Here is an 18,454-nt window from a genome sequence, read left to right as displayed (position 1 = left end):
ACCATAGTAAAATTTCTTTGCTATAGAGATATACGGTAGACGGTGGGTTTTGTCGACGATCAAATGAAGTAGACTGGGTGACCGGAAGCTGTGACCAAGCACCGGAAGTAATGTCTCCGTGGATTAGCTATTACATTTCTAGACAACCTTTCACCTCGAAACATAACCCACTGTTGCAAATCTTTCATTTCGGACGCAGCTCTCTAAACCAGCAACAAACATCGTGTTTATCGTCGGTTATTCTCTATTTAAAGAGAATGGAACTGAGCGAAGACGAGAACACCGCCACTGAGCGAAACATTGCCGAAATTCTGCGAGATTGGGACGACGAAGAAGATGATTTAGTGGAATTCATTCAAACCGCCCCGTCAGAAAAGGGCCAACGTAGAAATGCAGGAAACGGGTCGTCATTCAGAGATGTTCTTATCCACGAAGACGGCCACACGAGTGTTCATCGACCAAGAGAAAAATCAACCTTAATGGGGTCTGCTGCCTACGTGAAATACAGCCGTCGGCTAAAAACAGCTGCTCTCTTCCTTGCTTTCTTCGCCGTGGTAGGTACTTGAAAACAACGGAATTCTTTATTATGAACATCAGCCGTAGACATAACGTTGTTACTGCACATCCCAATTTTGTTTTGATACATAACTTCAATCCCTCGTCGCAATAGCTGATAATTGTAATATAATCAGGCTTCTTCTAGAATTAAGAATACAGATTTGTTTATCGCAAAAAAAAATCCAAGAGTTCCGGAAATGCAACGTGTCAGTGTTTTAGGGTCTGTTTTATGGCGTAACTAACTGATAACGCTAGAGATGGTAGAGCATCCGCTGGTCTATCAATAAAAGGACTGACTGCATGGGTGAATCAAAACAACCTCAAGTCCCTGAAATCAGAGTTCTCAACTAACGTGAGCATGCTTCCAACCACCAGAAACGAGAAACTTTTTTCCAGTCAGGGTTTCCATGACTATTTATTCATGGAACATAAGATCGAGTGTTCTTTTCCATGCGAAGTTCATTCAAAGTACTAGTCAAAATAATCATTCCAAGATATTTAAGTTATTACCTGGAATTTCAACTTGAAGACCTTTCCAGTTTTTCAAAACTTTATTGGTGATGTGTTCCACATAATCCCTTCATACCTGTCAAATCTCCCGCATTAGATGGGAGTCTCAAGATTTTGGACCCCTTCTGCTCTCCACCGTTGAGCACCAGATCGCCCCCTTTTTAGCCATTTTTATCACTTGCGAAAAATTATTCTATAGAAAATTAAAACAATAATTCCCTTGTGTACTGCAATTTATTTAATACCCTAGTGAGATCTATTAGTGGTTTTGTGTGCAAGGGCTTTCTATACAGCATACGTCTGCGAGGGTATACCCACCCCTCCCTCAAAAAATCTCAAGCCGTGAGATTTTCTGGGGTTGGAAGGTAGGCCCTTTTCATATGACCCACCAAACCCTCCCCATATGAATGATTATGCTAAAGTTGCTCATCCCCTGTAATTCTGTTTTGCATAATCCAATGCCTAACTAAATGCTGACTTGAACACGTTGACTATAGGGTATGGGGCTTGCCCTATATGGACCCACCCTTCTAGACCTCAAGCTTTACACAAGCTCCACCTTAACACACATGTCAGCTGTGTTTGCCACCCGGGCCCTGGGATACCTCCTAGGCGGCCTAAGTGGGAACTGGCTCTTTGATCGGTACGATCTGCACCTGGTGATGGGTGCATCAGCATTGAGTGGGGCTCTAGGTGTGGTCATCTTTCCTATCGTGGACTCCGCGACTGCACTGGCAATCATGGGGTTTGTTGTTGCTGTTGCACTTGGAGCTCTGTATGAAGGTAGGAATCTTAAGTTTTTGTTAGCTTAGGGAATCTTGGATTTCCTCCGTGCATTGAGGAGGTACTGGGTTTTTTTCTAAATCACTTATTGCATCGTGTTTTGTGGCTCTATTACTTAGTTAGCTGGAAATTTCTTACAATAAATCCCACTCCTTTATATTGCACTCATTTACTTGAAAGAAAAATAAGTGCTGTTGAATCATATGGGACAGGGGGAGGGGCATGTCATATGGGGAAGGGGCATGTCATGTGGGGAGGGGCATGTCATATGGGGGAGGGGCATGTCATATGAGGGAGGGGCATGTCATATGGGGGAGGGTCATGTCATATGGGGGAGGGACATGTCATGTGGGGGAGGACATGTCATATGGGGGAGGGACATGTCATATGGGGGAGGGACATGTCATATGAGGGAGGGGCATGTCATATGGGGGAGGGTCATGTCATATGGGGGAGGGACATGTCATGTGGGGGAGGGGCATGTCATATGGGGAGAGACATGTCATATGGGGGAGGGGCATGTCATATGGGGGAAGGGCATGTCATATGGGGGAGGGGCATGTCGTATGGGGGAGGGACATGTCATATGGGGGAGGGACATGTCATATGGGGAGGGACATGTCATATGGGGGAGGGACATGTCATATGGGGGAGGGGCATGTCATATGGGGAGGGGCATGTCATATGGGGGAGGGACATGTCATATGGGGAAGGACATGTCATATGGGGGAGGGACATGTCATATGGGGGAGGGACATGTCATATGGGGGAAGGGCATGTCGTATGGGGGAGGGACATGTCATATGGGGGAGGGGCATGTCATATGGGGGAGGGACATGTCATATGGGGGAAGGGCATGTCGTATGGGGGAGGGACATGTCATATGGGGGAGGGGCATGTCATATGGGGGAGGGACATGTCATATGGAGGAGGGGCATGTCATATGAGGGAGGGGCATGTCATATTGGGGGGGCATGTCATATGGGGGAGGGTCATGTCATATGGGGGAGGGACATGTCATATGGGGAGGGGCATGTCGTATGGGGGAGGGACATGTCATATGAGGGAGGGGCATGTCATATGTGGGAGGGGCATGTCATATGGGGAGGGGCATGTCATGTGGGGGAGGGACATGTCATATGGAGGAGGGGCATGTCATATGAGGGAGGGGCATGTCATATGAGGGAGGGGCATGTCATATTGGGGGGGCATGTCATATGGGGGAGGGTCATGTCATATGGGGGAGGGACATGTCATATGGGGGAAGGGCATGTCATATGGGGAGAGACATGTCATCTGGGGGAGGGGTATGTCATATGGGGGAGGGGCATGTCATATGGGGGAGGGGCATGTCATATGGGGGAAGGGCATGTCATATGGGGGAGGGGCATGTCATATGGGGGAAGGGCATGTCGTATGGGGGAGGGACATGTCATATGGGGGAGGGGCATGTCATATGGGGAGGGACATGTCATATGGGGAGGGGCATGTCATATGGGGAAGGGGCATGTCATATGGGGGAGGGGCATGTCATATGGGGGAGGGACATGTCATATGGGGGAGGGACATGTCATATGGGGGAGGGACATGTCATATGGGGGAGGGACATGTCATATGGGGGAGGGGCATGTCATATGGGGAAGGGGCATGTCATATGGGGGAGGGGTATGTCATATGGGGGAGGGGCACGTCATATGGGGGAGGGGCATGTCATATGAGGAGGGGCATGTCATATAGGGGAGGGGTATGTCATGTGGGGGAGGGACATGTCATATGGGGGAGGGGCATGTCATATGGGGAGGGACATGTCATATGGGGAGGGGCATGTCATATGGGGGAGGGGCATGTCATATGGGGGAGGGATATGTCATATGGGGGAGGGTCATGTCATATGGGGGAGGGGCATGTCATATGGGGGAGGGACATGTCATATGAGGAGGGGCATGTCATATGGGGAGGGGCATGTCATATAGGGGAGGGGTATGTCATGTGGGGGAGGGGCATGTCATATGGGGAGGGGCATGTCATATGGGGGAGGGGCATGTCATATGGGGGAGGGACATGTCATATGGGGAGGGATATGTCATATGGGGGAGGGTCATGTCATATGGGGGAGGGGCATGTCATATGGGGGAGGGACATGTCATATGAGGAGGGGCATGTCATATGGGGAGGGGCATGTCATATAGGGGAGGGGTATGTCATGTGGGGGAGGGACATGTCATATGGCGTATGACATGCCATTTGGGGATCTGCTATGTCATATGGGGATCTGCTATGGCGAATAAGATATCGTCTGACCCTTGACAGGAGGAAAAGAGCTTGTGTATCTTTTGTGGCCGAACAAGACAACGCAGTACACGCAATACCTTCACTTCATATTCGCCCTTGGTGCATTCTTCGCTCCTGTGTTGGCCAAACCCCTCTTACTGCCAGACCCCTCACACACTTCGATTTCTATCAACGTCACAGCGATCCCAAATACTTCCGGCAACGGGATCTTAGCCGTGCTTGGGGGCGAAACCCTTGTGCCTAGCTACTCGCCAGCCTGGTTTATATCGGGTGACGTAAACGTGGACGTGGATGGTATTGTACCCATCACCTGGGTGTATTGGGTCAATGCTGTGCTCCTTGGTATTTCAGGCTCTGTGTTTCTCATCTTTGCGTTTATGAAAACATGTAAAGAGCCGTATGTCAAGAGACCTGAGCGCCTGTTGGTCGCGAGCGTGCAGCACGGTCGCATCTACGAAGTCGTAATACTTACTCTGTTTTTAATTCTCTTACTTGTTTATGTCGGCCTGTGTACTGTCTTTAGCGGTTTCGTGTTCACCTTCGCCGTCTATACCCACATGACGCGAGCAGCTGCTGCCATGGTAACGGCTGGATATTGGGGGAGCTTTGCGGCCATGCGGTTACTCTACATCCCTGTATTAACCTACGTCAAACCTCCCCGGATGTTGCTATGCGATTTTATTGGCTGCGCCTTGGCGGGAACAATTTTGGTTTCGCAGTCTAGCGAAGGCTGTGACCACTCATCGAGTCCGAAGATTTGGGCGGGTACAATTATTCTGGGGTTGTCCACTGCTTCAATATTCCCGGCCACAATGGCCTGGGTCGAGTTCTTCTTGGACATATCACAAGGACGAGCCGCTACCATCTTACTGCTTGGCGCTTGCGCGGGAGAGATGTTGTTACCGCTGACTGTTGGCAGTGCGATAAGAAGTGTGGGACCGTGCACGCTTATGTATAGTGTGATCGTTGTAAGTTTTCTTGGAATTTTGAACTTTTTAGCGATCCTGATGTTCGCGCGGCACTACCGATCGTTGGGTTTCCCTGGGGTCGAGTTTCATCGGAATCGAGAGGAGCCCCCATGTCCACCCCCCACAGGTCAAGGTGACGAGGTTCTCAAGCTCCTGGAGCAGAATAACGAGATCTTCTCTAATGGCGACTACCACGATGAGCTACGTGATGCTACTTAAAGGACAATCTGGATGGAGTATAGACCTTCAAATTGTTTTGCCTACGACATAAGCCCTTAAGGTACACGTTGATACTTGATGGTACAATGGCATTACTAAAAACTACTACGCGCGTGCCAGGAGAAATGGAGACGAATAAGCTCAGCTTCGTGTTTTCTTTTCCCCTTCACCACCCGGGCACTCCTTCAACGCTGTTTCTTAAATACATTTGTGTAAAAACGTTGTAGGACTATGCAAGAAGGGGTTGGCCTAGAAATGATTGGCCTTGAACTTGATATTTCCATTTTACTTGAAAAAAAAAAAAACATTCGGGATGATTAGTAAGGCTAAGTTCAAACATCGTATTGTATAATCCAAACAACATGCACAGCAATGTTTGTAAAGCTTTCTTATAAGATTCATTGAGTGTATAAGATGCGTTTAATGTTTGGTTTACAGCATTAGTATAATAAAAAGGCTGGTTGCCTAAAATGCTAAGTGTTATGTGGTGTATACTTAACAATTATTAGACTCTTGAGACGCGCCGCAATAATCTATGCCGCCAGTATGTAGCCAACCTTCCACCCGAGCATCCCGTCCTACAGCTGATGGACTCGAGGACATGTGTAGTACCCGCCAAATACAGTCTTAGGTCGGGTACTACGAGGCGCACACAGATGACAAAAACCAAACGACTAAACGATTTTGTAACTGTAAAATATGTTAATTGTTAATTGTGTGTACTGTAAGTTTGTTGGCTCTCTCCCTGCAATTCAGTCTCAACTGCAATAGGGAATAATAAACATATATTATTATTATACCATTTCCATTGAGGTAGATAGCGGCGAAATATTATATGTTAATATAGATATATTATAATAGATATTTTAAAGCCACAAACGGCGAATGGCAAATGGAGCAAGAGGAGTGCTTGTGAGTTCAAATTATTCGTATGAATAAAAGGTGGTAAATTAACTACAGTGGGACCCGAACAATACATTAATAACGGTTATTGATAACCGTTTGATTTATACATTTATAACGGTTAATGATAACCGTACGATTTATACATACAACAATGCATTTGGTAGAAATGGTTCCTTTAGGTCATGGAATTGCAATTTTCCATATGCCTTTGCCATCTTGCATAAACAACATTTTGGGATGGTTGTATGTATACGGTATAATTGGAATCCCGAGGTTGCGGCATTTAGTAGTTAAAAAGGTGGATTTGCTGCACGTGTAAGGCAGGTCTGGGTTTGTTACGCTCTCTATGTGGAAACCTTCAAACTTGAATTCTAACGAGCTAATAAAGAGCAAATGAAAACATTTTCCGCTTGAATAACTAATCCCTACCTAACCCTTTTTAACTGTGCTTCACCCGTGACTTGGCTTGTTGCTTGTTTTATGTAAAACCTTCCAGTCGAAACGCAGATGCTTAGTCTTCTAGCAGCTGTACTTACTTCCTAATAGCTTCCAGTACACTTTTCTTCCCTTCAATTACCTGAATGTATCGATTTATCAAAATCAAACACTACCATAAATAATTTTGTGCACTCTGAACAAAGAAAATGGAAGTTCGTGTTGACAAACGTTTTCTTTCTTTTTTTCACGAAATGAAGGGTAGTAAAAAACGTTCCTTTTTTTCTCGTCTTCTCCTCGCCATCAAGCAAGTGAGAGATAAGCGCTAAGCGAGGTGATAGTCGCCATCAGGGCATACGATACCGAGGATTTCCCTGCAGTGTTACAGAAATTCTTCTGGCAGCATTTGACCTCACATGGACCTTGTAGCATGCAATCGATTCGCGCATCCCCGCATTTCAACCCTTGGTAGCAGGTGCGGGCGATTGTGTGGTTGCCGTGGTATATCACCTAGCGTGGAGAAAATATGGGATGAACAAATATGGCAATGATTCAGGAGGGAAAAAGGTCGTCTATTTGATGAGCCTCGATTCAACTCACTTTACCTCATCCACCTCACCTAATCTATCACCACTATCACTACCACTACCAGCACCACTATCACCACCACAACCACTATCCCCACCACGACCACAACCACTATCCCCACCACCACCACAACCACTATCCCCACCACCACCACAAACACTATCCCCACCACGACCGCTATCACCACCACCACCAATATCACCACCACTACCACTATCACCACCACTATCCCCACCACCACAACAAACACTATCCCCACCACCACGAACACTATCCCCACCACCACAAACACTATCCCCACCACCACCACAAACACTATCCCCACCACAAACACTATCCCCACCAACACCACAAACACTATCCCCACCACCACCACAAACACAATCACCACCACCACAAACACTATCACCACAACCACTATCCCCACCACCACCACAAATACTATCCCCACCACAACCACTATCCCCACCACCACCACAAACACTATCCCACCACCACCACAACCACTATCACCACCACCACCACAAACACTATCCCCACCACCACCACCACCACAACCACTAGCCCCACCACCACCACAAACACTATCCCCACCACGACCGCTATCACCACCACCAGCAATATCACCACCACAAACACTATCCCCACCATCACCACAAACACTATCCCCACCACCACCACAAACACTATCCCATCCCCACCACAAACACTATCCCCACCACCACCACAAACACTATCCCCACCACCACAAACACTATCCCCACCACCACCACAAACACTATCCCTACCACCACCACAAACACTATCCCCACCACCACCACAAACACTATCCCCACCACAAACACTATCCCCCCACCACCACAAACACTATCCCCACCACCACCACAAACACTATCCCCAACACCACCACAACCCCTATCCCCACCACCACCACAAACACTATCCCCACCACCACCACAAACACTATCCCCACCACCACCACAAACACTATCCCCACCACCACCACAAACACTATCCCCACCACCACCACAAACACTATCCCCACCACCACCACAAACACTATCCCCACCACCACAAACACTATCCCCACCACCACCACAAACACTATCCCCACCACCACCACAAACACTATCCCCACCACAAACACTATCCCCACCACCACCACAAACACTATCCCCAACACCACCACATCCACTATCCCCACCACCACCACAAACACTATCCCCACCACGACCGCTATCCCCACCACCACCACAACCACTATCCCCACCACCACCACAACCACTATCCCCACCACCACAAACACTACCCCCACCACCACCACAAACACTATCCCCACCACCACCAAAAAAACTATCCCCACCACCACAAACACTATCCCCACCACCACAAACACTATCCCCACCACCACCACAAACACTATCCCCACCACCAGCACAAACACTATCCCCACCACCAGCACAAACACTATCCCCACCACCACCACAAACACTATCCCCACCACCACAACAAATACTATCCCCACCACAACCACTATCCCCACCACCACCACAAACACTATCCCACCACCACCACAACCACTATCACCACCACCACCACAAACACTATCCCCACCACCACCACCACCACAACCACTATCACCACCACCACCACAACCACTATCCCCACCACCACCACAAATACTATCCCCACCACAACCACTATTCCCACCACCACCACAAACACTATCCCACCACCACCACAACGACTATCACCACCACCACCACAAACACTATCCCCACCACCACCACAACCACTATCCCCACCACCACCACAAACACTATCCCCACCACGACCGCTATCACCACCACCAGCAATATCACCACCACAAACACTATCCCCACCATTACCACAACCACTATCACCACCACCACCACAAACACTATCCCCACCACCACCACAAACACTATCCCCACCACCACCACAAACACTATCCCATCCCCACCACCACAAACACTATCCCCACCACCACCACAAACACTATCCCCACCACCACCACAAACACTATCCCCACCACCACAAACACTATCCCCACCACCACCACAAACACTATCCCCACCACCACCACAAACACTATCCCCACCACAAACACTATCCCCACCACCACCACAAACACTATCCCCAACACCACCACATCCACTATCCCCACCACCACCACAAACACTATCCCCACCACCACCACAACCACTATCCCCACCACCACCACAACCACTATCCCCACCACCACAAACACTATCCCCACCACCACCACAAACACTATCCCCACCACCACCAAAAAAACTATCCCCACCACCACAAACACTATCCCCACCACCACAAACACTATCCCCACCACCACAAACACTATCCCCACCACCACCACAAACACTATCCCCACCACCACCACAAACACTATCCCCACCACCAGCACAAACACTATCCCCACCACCACCACAAACACTATCACCACCACAACCACTATCCCCACCACCACAACAAATACTATCCCCACCACAACCACTATCCCCACCACCACCACAAACACTATCCCACCACCACCACAACCACTATCACCACCACCACCACAAACACTATCCCCACCACCACCACCACCACAACCACTATCCCCACCACCACCACAAACACTATCCCCACCACCACCACAAACACTATCACCATCACCACAAACACTATCACCACCACCACCACAACCACTATCCCCACCACCACCACAAATACTATCCCCACCACAACCACTATTCCCACCACCACCACAAACACTATCCCACCACCACCACAACGACTATCACCACCACCACCACAAACACTATCCCCACCACCACCACAACCACTATCCCCACCACCACCACAAACACTATCCCCACCACGACCGCTATCACCACCACCAGCAATATCACCACCACAAACACTATCCCCACCACCACCACAACCACTATCACCACCACCACCACAAACACTATCCCCACCACCACCACAAACACTATCCCCACCACCACCACAAACACTATCCCCACCACCACAAACACTATCCCCACCACCACAAACACTATCCCCACCACCACCACCAACACTATCCCCACCACCACCACAAACACTATCCCCACCACCACAAACACTATCCCCACCACCACCACAAACACTATCCCCACCACCACCACAAACACTATCCCCACCACCACAAACACTATCACCACCACCACCACAAACACTATCCCCACCACCACCACAAACACTATCACCACCACCACAAACACTATCACCACCACCACAAACACTATCCCCACCACCACCACAAACACTATCCCCACCACCACAAACACTATCCCCACAACCACAAACACTATCCCCACCACCACCACCACAAACACTATCCCCACCACAAACACTATCCCCACCACCACCACAAACACTATCCCCACCACCACAACCACTATCCCCACCACCACCACAACCACTATCCCCACCACCACAAACACTATCCCCACCACCACAAACACTATCCCCACAACCACAAACACTATCCCCACCACCACCACAAACACTATCCCCACCACCACAAACACTATACCCACCACCACCACAAACACTATCCCCACCACCACCACAAACACTATCACCACCACCACAATTACTATCCCCACCACCACAACCACTATCCCCACCACCACCACAAACACTATCCCCACTATCCCCACCACCACCACAAACACTATCACCACCACCACAAACACTATCCCCACCACCACCACAAACACTATCCCCACCACCACAAACACTATCCCCACCACCACCACAAACACTATCCCCACCACCACCACAACCACTATCACCACCACCACCACAAACACTATCCCCACCACCACCACAAACACTATCCCCACCACCACCACAAACACTATCCCCACCACCACAAACACTATCCCCACCACCACAAACACTATCCCCACCACCACCACAAACACTATCCCCACCACCACCACAAACACTATCCCCACCACCACAAACACTATCCCCACCACCACCACAAACACTATCCCCACCACCACAAACACTATCACCACCACAAACACTATCCCCACCACCACCACAAACACTATCCCCACCACCACAAACACTATCCCCACCACCACCACAAACACTATCCCCACCACCACCACAAACACTATCCCCACCACCACAAACACTATCCCCACAACCACAAACACTATCCCCACCACCACCACAAAAACTATCCCCACCACAAACACTATCCCCACCACCACCACAAACACTATCCCCACCACCACAACCACTATCCCCACCACCACCACAACCACTATCCCCACCACCACAAACACTATCCCCACCACCACAAACACTATCCCCACAACCACAAACACTATCCCCACCACCACCACAAACACTATCCCCACCACCACAAACACTATACCCACCACCACCACAAACACTATACCCACCACCACCACAAACACTATCACCACCACCACAAACACTATCCCCACCACCACAACCACTATCCCCACCACCACCACAAACACTATCCCCACCACCACCACAAACACTATCACCACCACCACAAACACTATCACCACCACCACCACAACCACTATCCCCACCACCACCACAAATACTATCCCCACCACAACCACTATCCCCACCACCACCACAAACACTATCCCACAACCACTATCACCACCACCACCACAACCACTATCCCCACCACCACCACCACCACAACCACTATCCCCACCACCACCACAGACACTATCCCCACCACGACCGCTATCACCACCACCAGCAATATCACCACCACAAACACTATCCCCACCATCACCACAAACACTATCCCCACCACCACCACAAACACTATCCCCACCACCACCACAACCACTATCACCACCACCACCACAAACACTATCCCCACCACCACCACAAACACCATCCCCACCACCACAAACACTATCCCCACCACCACCACAAACACTATTTCCACCACAAACACTATCCCCACCACCACAAACACTATCCCCACCACCACCACAAACACCATCCCCACCACCACAACCACTATCCCCACCACCACCACAAACACTATCCCCACCACCACAAACACTATCCCCACCACCACCACAAACACTATCCCCACCACCACAAACACTATCCCCACCACCACCACAAACACTATCCCCACCACCACCACAAACACTATCCCCACCACCACAAACACTATCCCCACCACCACAAACACTATCACCACCACCACCACAAACACTATCCCCACCACCACAAACACTATCCCCACCACCACAACCACTATCCCCACCACCACCACAAACACTATCCCCACCACCACCACAACCACTATCCCCACCACCACCACAAACACTATCCCCACCACGACCGCTATCACCACCACCAGCAATATCACCACCACAAACACTATCCCCACCACCACCACAAACACTATCCCCACCACCACCACAAACACTATCCCCACCACCACCACAAACACTATCCCCACCACCACCACAACCACTATCACCACCACCAGCATTATAAGACTACTTTAGACTTGCCCCAAGTCCTTCTTGTGAGGAAGTTCACATATTTATTGGAGAACGGGCCTTGTGAGAGTGCTTCGCCACCATGTCACTTCTACACTACAACACTTCACCATGTCACTTTTTTATTCCATTATCTTTAAACCAAAACTGTCGTAATCACTACTATGATTGAGTAAGAAAAGTTATGAGACGAATAAGAGATTGTTTACCTCAATACAAGAGTTATAGTCCATGCTTTTGTATTCTCTGCAGTTAATTGTCTTTTCGCTAGCGCGGCATTTTTCTCTGTCCATAGCTGGCCAACAATATTTGCATTCGATTGACACAACTGAGAACGAAAAACCAAAGAAAAGAACTTGAGAAACCATCATACCTTCTCTATAAATAAAGCTAAAACTTTTTTATATCTTACAAAACATCATTTGAATAAGAGAGAAGACACCAGACACAAATACACACTTTTTTTTATAATAACGTCTAATTTAAGCTCAGGCTGGGCCTTTTTTTTTCCTTTGAGCATTTTAAGGCTGAAAATATTTTATGGATTTTCTTAAATTTCAGTATATAAAAATATTATACCCAAATATTATAAAAGAATTACACAAATGATCAATATTAATATTTTTGAAGTTGTTATTATGAACACAATTGGATTCTGCATTAGAACAACGCATCGGGCTAACAAAAGAATATGTCGCTGATATCTAAGCCACGGTATGTTCTTAGTATGTTTTTAGAATTTGGCGAACAGGCTGGACGCTCGAATAAAAAGGATTCTTATAAAAAAAGAAGGGTAAACTAAGCGACTTTCTGTTGAACTTTAAACAAGCGGGAGCCGATCTCTTGTGGTGTTATTTCGTTACATTAAAAGCAGGTGCCGTGGCATATTTTGATACGCGCCAGTGAGAAATTCGCTTCAAGCAATGAAGTGCAAATTATATGGAAATTACTAAACTTACACAACCCTCGGCATAAGTGTTATTTTTAAAACATTTTAAAATCTCCAGAGTGCCCGAGAGACTCAGCCCTTTGTTTACCATGAATACCAGCGGCTCCAAGCTTTACTACCAAAGAGACGTGAACCGGCGGCAACGCGAAAGGAGCTCCTTATTCGGGTTTGCGACGGTTCACGGCTGTTTGGTAGTAAAGCTTTACTATTTGTTTCCAATTTTTGAATAATTCTGACATTCGGGCTATATATTTGCTATCAATACAGTTTTCTCATCTATAAATAACACGATAGCTGTAGTATTTATGTTTATTTTGTCAACAAAAAGATTTGGTAGTAGAATTGCTATATATACTTTCGAGTTGAATGAGTCGTAATTACTTTTCCGCTTAATTATTCGAGTAAGGATGCGATGAAGCGAGAGGCAACACTTGAGATTCCTTGAAAGAGCTGTTTGTAACAAGACTAGTACACTAGACAGATGGTAACAGTTCTTAGAAACTTCAAGTTCTTACCTGTTGATAATGCTACGCATAAGAAAACAGCGATCCACAATGCCGCCTTCATGTCGATCTGTTACGCGCCTTTTATAGAAAGCGTTTTTTTCTGTAAGTAGATAACCTTTGCGGGTAAATTAGAGTTTGATTTCTGCAAATAATGCTAGGATATCCGATTCCGGGTTTTTCTCTACCTAAGTTGTTTTTCTTATAAAGCTATTGCTTGAAGTATGATTTCTTCTTCCCTAAAACTTTATCGATAGATCATTTCTTGCATAATACAATGGTTTAGCCAATTAGGTGCTGGTACTCTGATGCCTGGGGGAAAAATAACAATGGATGTCAATCAAAGCCCGGTACACCGTTATGGCAACTGCAGGAATGATCCCGCGAACAAAAGTGTTCACTGGGGCAGTGACTCATAGGACGCCGGGTTTGATTGAAATTCGTCTGTGGTCGCGTTTTACGAGCTCAACCCAAGAAAACCAGTATGTAATTGAAATGGTAGCCCTTCATTTTTTGTCTTGAAAACATCCCACTTTTTCAAAGCAGACGAAAAGTTAGGCAGAGCTAGGGAGATGAGGAATACATGTTTTTAACTAATGGAACCCCGACAACTCGAATTCTGACAACTTGAACTCCGCGCTCCCTGCGTATTATCTGCCCCTTTTTGGAATAAATGTACCTAAAATGATTATAACGAGAAACCATTGTTGCAAAATTAATCCCATAAAAGACAAATGACTAGACATAGAAAAGGTAAAACGAAATTGCGGAAAACTGGAGTCTTTACAAAACCTATGGTTAAAAAAGCTGCCATGTAACTGAAATTTTGTGTGCGAAGAGCGGGCCCTCGACCCGGATCTGCCACGTGACCAAGGAACGGCGGTAAACTTAAAATTCGAACTTTCAACTGAACAGATCAATTTTTATTAACATCTGAGTATTACAAACTTACATACTCTTAAGCAGGCCCGTACACATACTCTTACACGCCCGTACACATACTCTTACACGCCCGTACACATACTCTTACACGCCCGTACACATACTCTTTACATAAAAGCAGGCCCGTTCCCAGGGGGTCCACATCCGGTTCGCAATAAACGTGCTATTTCTAGACTATAAAGCATAAGAGAGTTAGATATAAAAAGGGCATTCTAAATCACTCTGTTATGTCATAAATCTATAAGTAAAAAATTCGAAGGAATTACGTCCACTTTTTCGGATTTCGCACCCCTCCCCCCCTCAAGAAAAATCCTGGGTATGGGCCTAAAAAGCTATTGACTAACTTTAATATACACCCATTTCAATAAACGTTGTCAGGACAAATGGCCAATCACTGCTTATGGGTATAATTATCAGTGAGAATAAGATGTTAAGTAATATAATCGCAGGAGGTATCCACATTTTCCTACATTCAGTAGAAATTTGACGAGTTCCATGGTATTTTTTGATAGCAGAACTGCCATTTGACAATTGTCATTTGCCATTTGCACTGACAACATATTTTGAAATAGGTGTATATTAATCTGTTTTAGAGTGGTTTTCAAAATCCCCTGAAATACTATTTAGTTTATTTAGTCTTCTTAAAAAGAGTTATTTTCTTTTATGTTACCTTGCACGCAGAAATTGCGTTTGGTGATAGTAAAATGCCCCTGTTCACTTGGTGTTCTGTTTTACTTAGTAATATTTATGCATTTTTGTGAAATACTTTCTTTTCGTCACCTTTTAAGTTTCCGGCAATGTTTGCCCAGTGTGTTGTGTGAATATATAACTGCCTTTGTACATACGACGAATGTATTGTGTGAAAATAACTGCCGTTTAATTACGACAGTGCTGTTCGAGTATCGGATTTAATAAAGCCGCAATGATATCTTACATTCCCCTATCACAAATGACCTCGTTCAATGACACACATCACTGCCTCAGGAGCAATAGGAACCATCCTAATGCAACTAAATACAAAGCGTACATAGCGCTATCCCTGTGAGCGCCATTACACATGTTCCCTTTGCAGCAAGACGCAGAGCACGGCCCGTACCTGGAGCACCACTCCAGCGCGCCGTCGCATTTATACGTGGGATAACAGGTCCGGGAAAGAGACTTGTTCCCTGGGAAGTGCACTTGGATGCACGACGTGTAACCGATGTCCTCCCACTCGTCGCAGTTGATCATTTGTTCGCTGTTTTTGCATGCGTTTTCTTCTCTCGGTGGCCAGCATAAGCGACATTGGATTGATGTCCCTATAAGAAAGCCCTTAGTCAGTCACATCTTTTTTGTTGTTTTTATTCAACAATCGAAAGACAAATTATTGAATGGAATCTCGAAAGAAATATCTGAAAAAGTTTTATTCTTCATTCACCTAATTCAATCAAAAATATTGCTATAGTTTCCCCAAATCAGCCGATGGAAATGTATGCTTTCTCACACTTGGTACTTTGCTAGGATGACAAGATGGCGGCTGAAAGAAACAGCTCGATGCAGAACTCGGCTATTCGCTGACAGGGGAGTACGTAGGATTTTACCAAGTTGCAGGCAAAGCATTCAGAAGCTGAATAAGGGCGTGGCCCCGCATCCCGCATCCGCGTAAAGATTTCATAGTTCCTGCTTTTGGGTTTAAAATTGGCGTCAATGCATCAGACTTTTGAGAATATTACACGATCCTCCGTCATCCTCAATCTTAAATAGGACTTCAGTCGTCGCGTGGCACTGAACGACATAAAAATATGTTTGGAAATCATCTGTAGACTACCATGATTAAGAAAATTATAATTTTTTAACCTCATCATATAAATAAAACTGCGTACATAAAAATAAATCAGTAAACATTTGATTTTTTTCCCCTCGTTATGTAAATAAGATCGCCAAAATTTTTTGCAGTCCAGTGACTGCAGGCCTTTAGGCCGCGTACGCCCCTGGCTTATACAACACATTTTTAGACCAAGTTCCCCTGAATGAAATTAAACGTTGTTCTTAGATCAAAATTTCATCACATAATTTTTCTTCCATTATTTAATAAAATGGCGTGACTGACCCGGGCCATGTAAGAGTTTTCGTCAATGATCTCCATCTAAACAGAATAATTAATGTAGTACTGACGAATGATTGGTGTTGACGTCACGTGACATTTTTATTTCGACACTGACTCGGTGGTCTATTGGTTATGCAATCCCGCAAAGCATTGTTGGTCGTACAATGTCATATTTTGGACTGATATTTGTTTATTTGTCCATGTTACCAAAATGAAAATGATATGTAAGCTCTGTAGTAATATAGCTCTCCCAAATAAAAAGAATTATCCGAAAGATGACCTCTTTTGATTGCCGGAGTTTATGGAGATTAAATTATAAGATTTCAAAGTGGGTATCAATAATGGCATTGCGATTTTTTGTCCTTCTATTTGGCAATGATTCCAATCCCACCTATTCGCTATTTTAACGTCGGAAAAGAAGACTGTTTTCAGATGTTAACAAACCTTGTCCTGAAATAACCTATTTTCTAACGCAGAGGCAATGGAAAGCAGTGACAGCGTCCCCTCCACGATGTTTTGAATGGTTGAATGAATTGTCATATTGTAATGTATATTTTCGCTAACATAAAAAAAATGAAAATGGCTTTTCCAGTTATATGTATTTTTAAAGCAAACTTGATCGAATAAAAATCTCATGGTATAAGAAACTTTGCAAAACACGAATTTCGATCAAGCAAATAACGAATAAAGCGATGTTGAATTTGAAGGGTAGAAAATGGCTTTGATATTTTAGCCAAGAAACTCACTTTCATTTTTTATTTTCATTTTTAAACTTTTCATATTTCGTGATGAGAACTAAATCATATATCTAGAACAATTCTCAATTATTCGAAATAACATGTGGCTGGGATGGTTTACCTGGCGAAATGAAAACTGCAATCAGAAATGCGATCATCAGACCGCACTTCGCGTAGATCACCATGTCGCTCTTCACAACCGCCTTCCCTTCACCGACTTCAATATTTTTTTCGCCGCTTTCCCCTTGTAAATAATTTCAAGGACTATTTCGTTATACGCGAGTAGCTTCGATTTCGGTGATCGATATACGCTTTGTCAAGAGACACGCGCTGTGTAAACAATAGCATCCTCAAGAGCACGAGTTTCACGAACTA

The 18,454-nt window shown here is 46.1% G+C and overlaps 2 protein-coding genes across 2 annotated transcripts; one reads left to right on the top strand and one right to left on the bottom strand.

Annotated features, from left to right (window-relative positions):
* The first annotated feature begins 110 nt into the window (after window positions 1-110).
* On the top strand, window positions 111-5,801 carry LOC5505287 (sodium-dependent glucose transporter 1A). Its single transcript, XM_048725400.1, has 3 exons — window positions 111-554; window positions 1,566-1,851; window positions 4,162-5,801. Exons 1-3 carry the CDS (start codon window positions 111-113, stop codon window positions 5,328-5,330), a joined length of 1,899 nt encoding a protein of 632 aa, XP_048581357.1. The 3' UTR covers window positions 5,331-5,801.
* LOC5505288 lies at window positions 5,702-14,598 on the bottom strand. Its single transcript, XM_001626082.3, has 3 exons — window positions 14,327-14,598; window positions 13,072-13,190; window positions 5,702-7,181 (listed from the first exon to the last, which is right to left on the bottom strand). The coding sequence occupies exons 1-3, from the start codon at window positions 14,376-14,378 to the stop codon at window positions 6,975-6,977; spliced, it is 378 nt and encodes a 125-aa protein (XP_001626132.1). The 5' UTR covers window positions 14,379-14,598; the 3' UTR covers window positions 5,702-6,974.
* Between the last annotated feature and the right edge of the window lie 3,856 nt (window positions 14,599-18,454).

This window comes from Nematostella vectensis, chromosome 3 (genome assembly GCF_932526225.1).
Source record: "Nematostella vectensis chromosome 3, jaNemVect1.1, whole genome shotgun sequence".
Taxonomy (NCBI): Eukaryota; Metazoa; Cnidaria; class Anthozoa; order Actiniaria; family Edwardsiidae; genus Nematostella; species Nematostella vectensis.
The sequence above is the reverse complement of the archived record's forward strand: the minus strand, read 5'-3'. Positions and strand labels throughout refer to the sequence as shown.

What these genes read in the sequence shown, in the direction of transcription:
- LOC5505288 (XM_001626082.3), bottom strand. Translation starts at nt 14,378, where the DNA reads ATGAAGGCGGCATTGTGGATCGCTGTTTTCTTATGCGTAGCATTATCA. An exon ending in ATGCGTAGCATTATCAACAG is followed by an intron (nt 13,191 to 14,326) that starts GTAAGAACTTGA and finishes TTTCGTTCTCAG; the next exon opens with TTGTGTCAATCGAATGCAAA. An exon ending in ACTATAACTCTTGTATTGAG is followed by an intron (nt 7,182 to 13,071) that starts GTAAACAATCTC and finishes TCTCCACGCTAG; the next exon opens with GTGATATACCACGGCAACCA.
- LOC5505287 (XM_048725400.1), top strand. Translation starts at nt 111, where the DNA reads ATGTCTCCGTGGATTAGCTATTACATTTCTAGACAACCTTTCACCTCG. An exon ending in TCCTTGCTTTCTTCGCCGTG is followed by an intron (nt 555 to 1,565) that starts GTAGGTACTTGA and finishes CGTTGACTATAG; the next exon opens with GGTATGGGGCTTGCCCTATA. An exon ending in ACTTGGAGCTCTGTATGAAG is followed by an intron (nt 1,852 to 4,161) that starts GTAGGAATCTTA and finishes GACCCTTGACAG; the next exon opens with GAGGAAAAGAGCTTGTGTAT.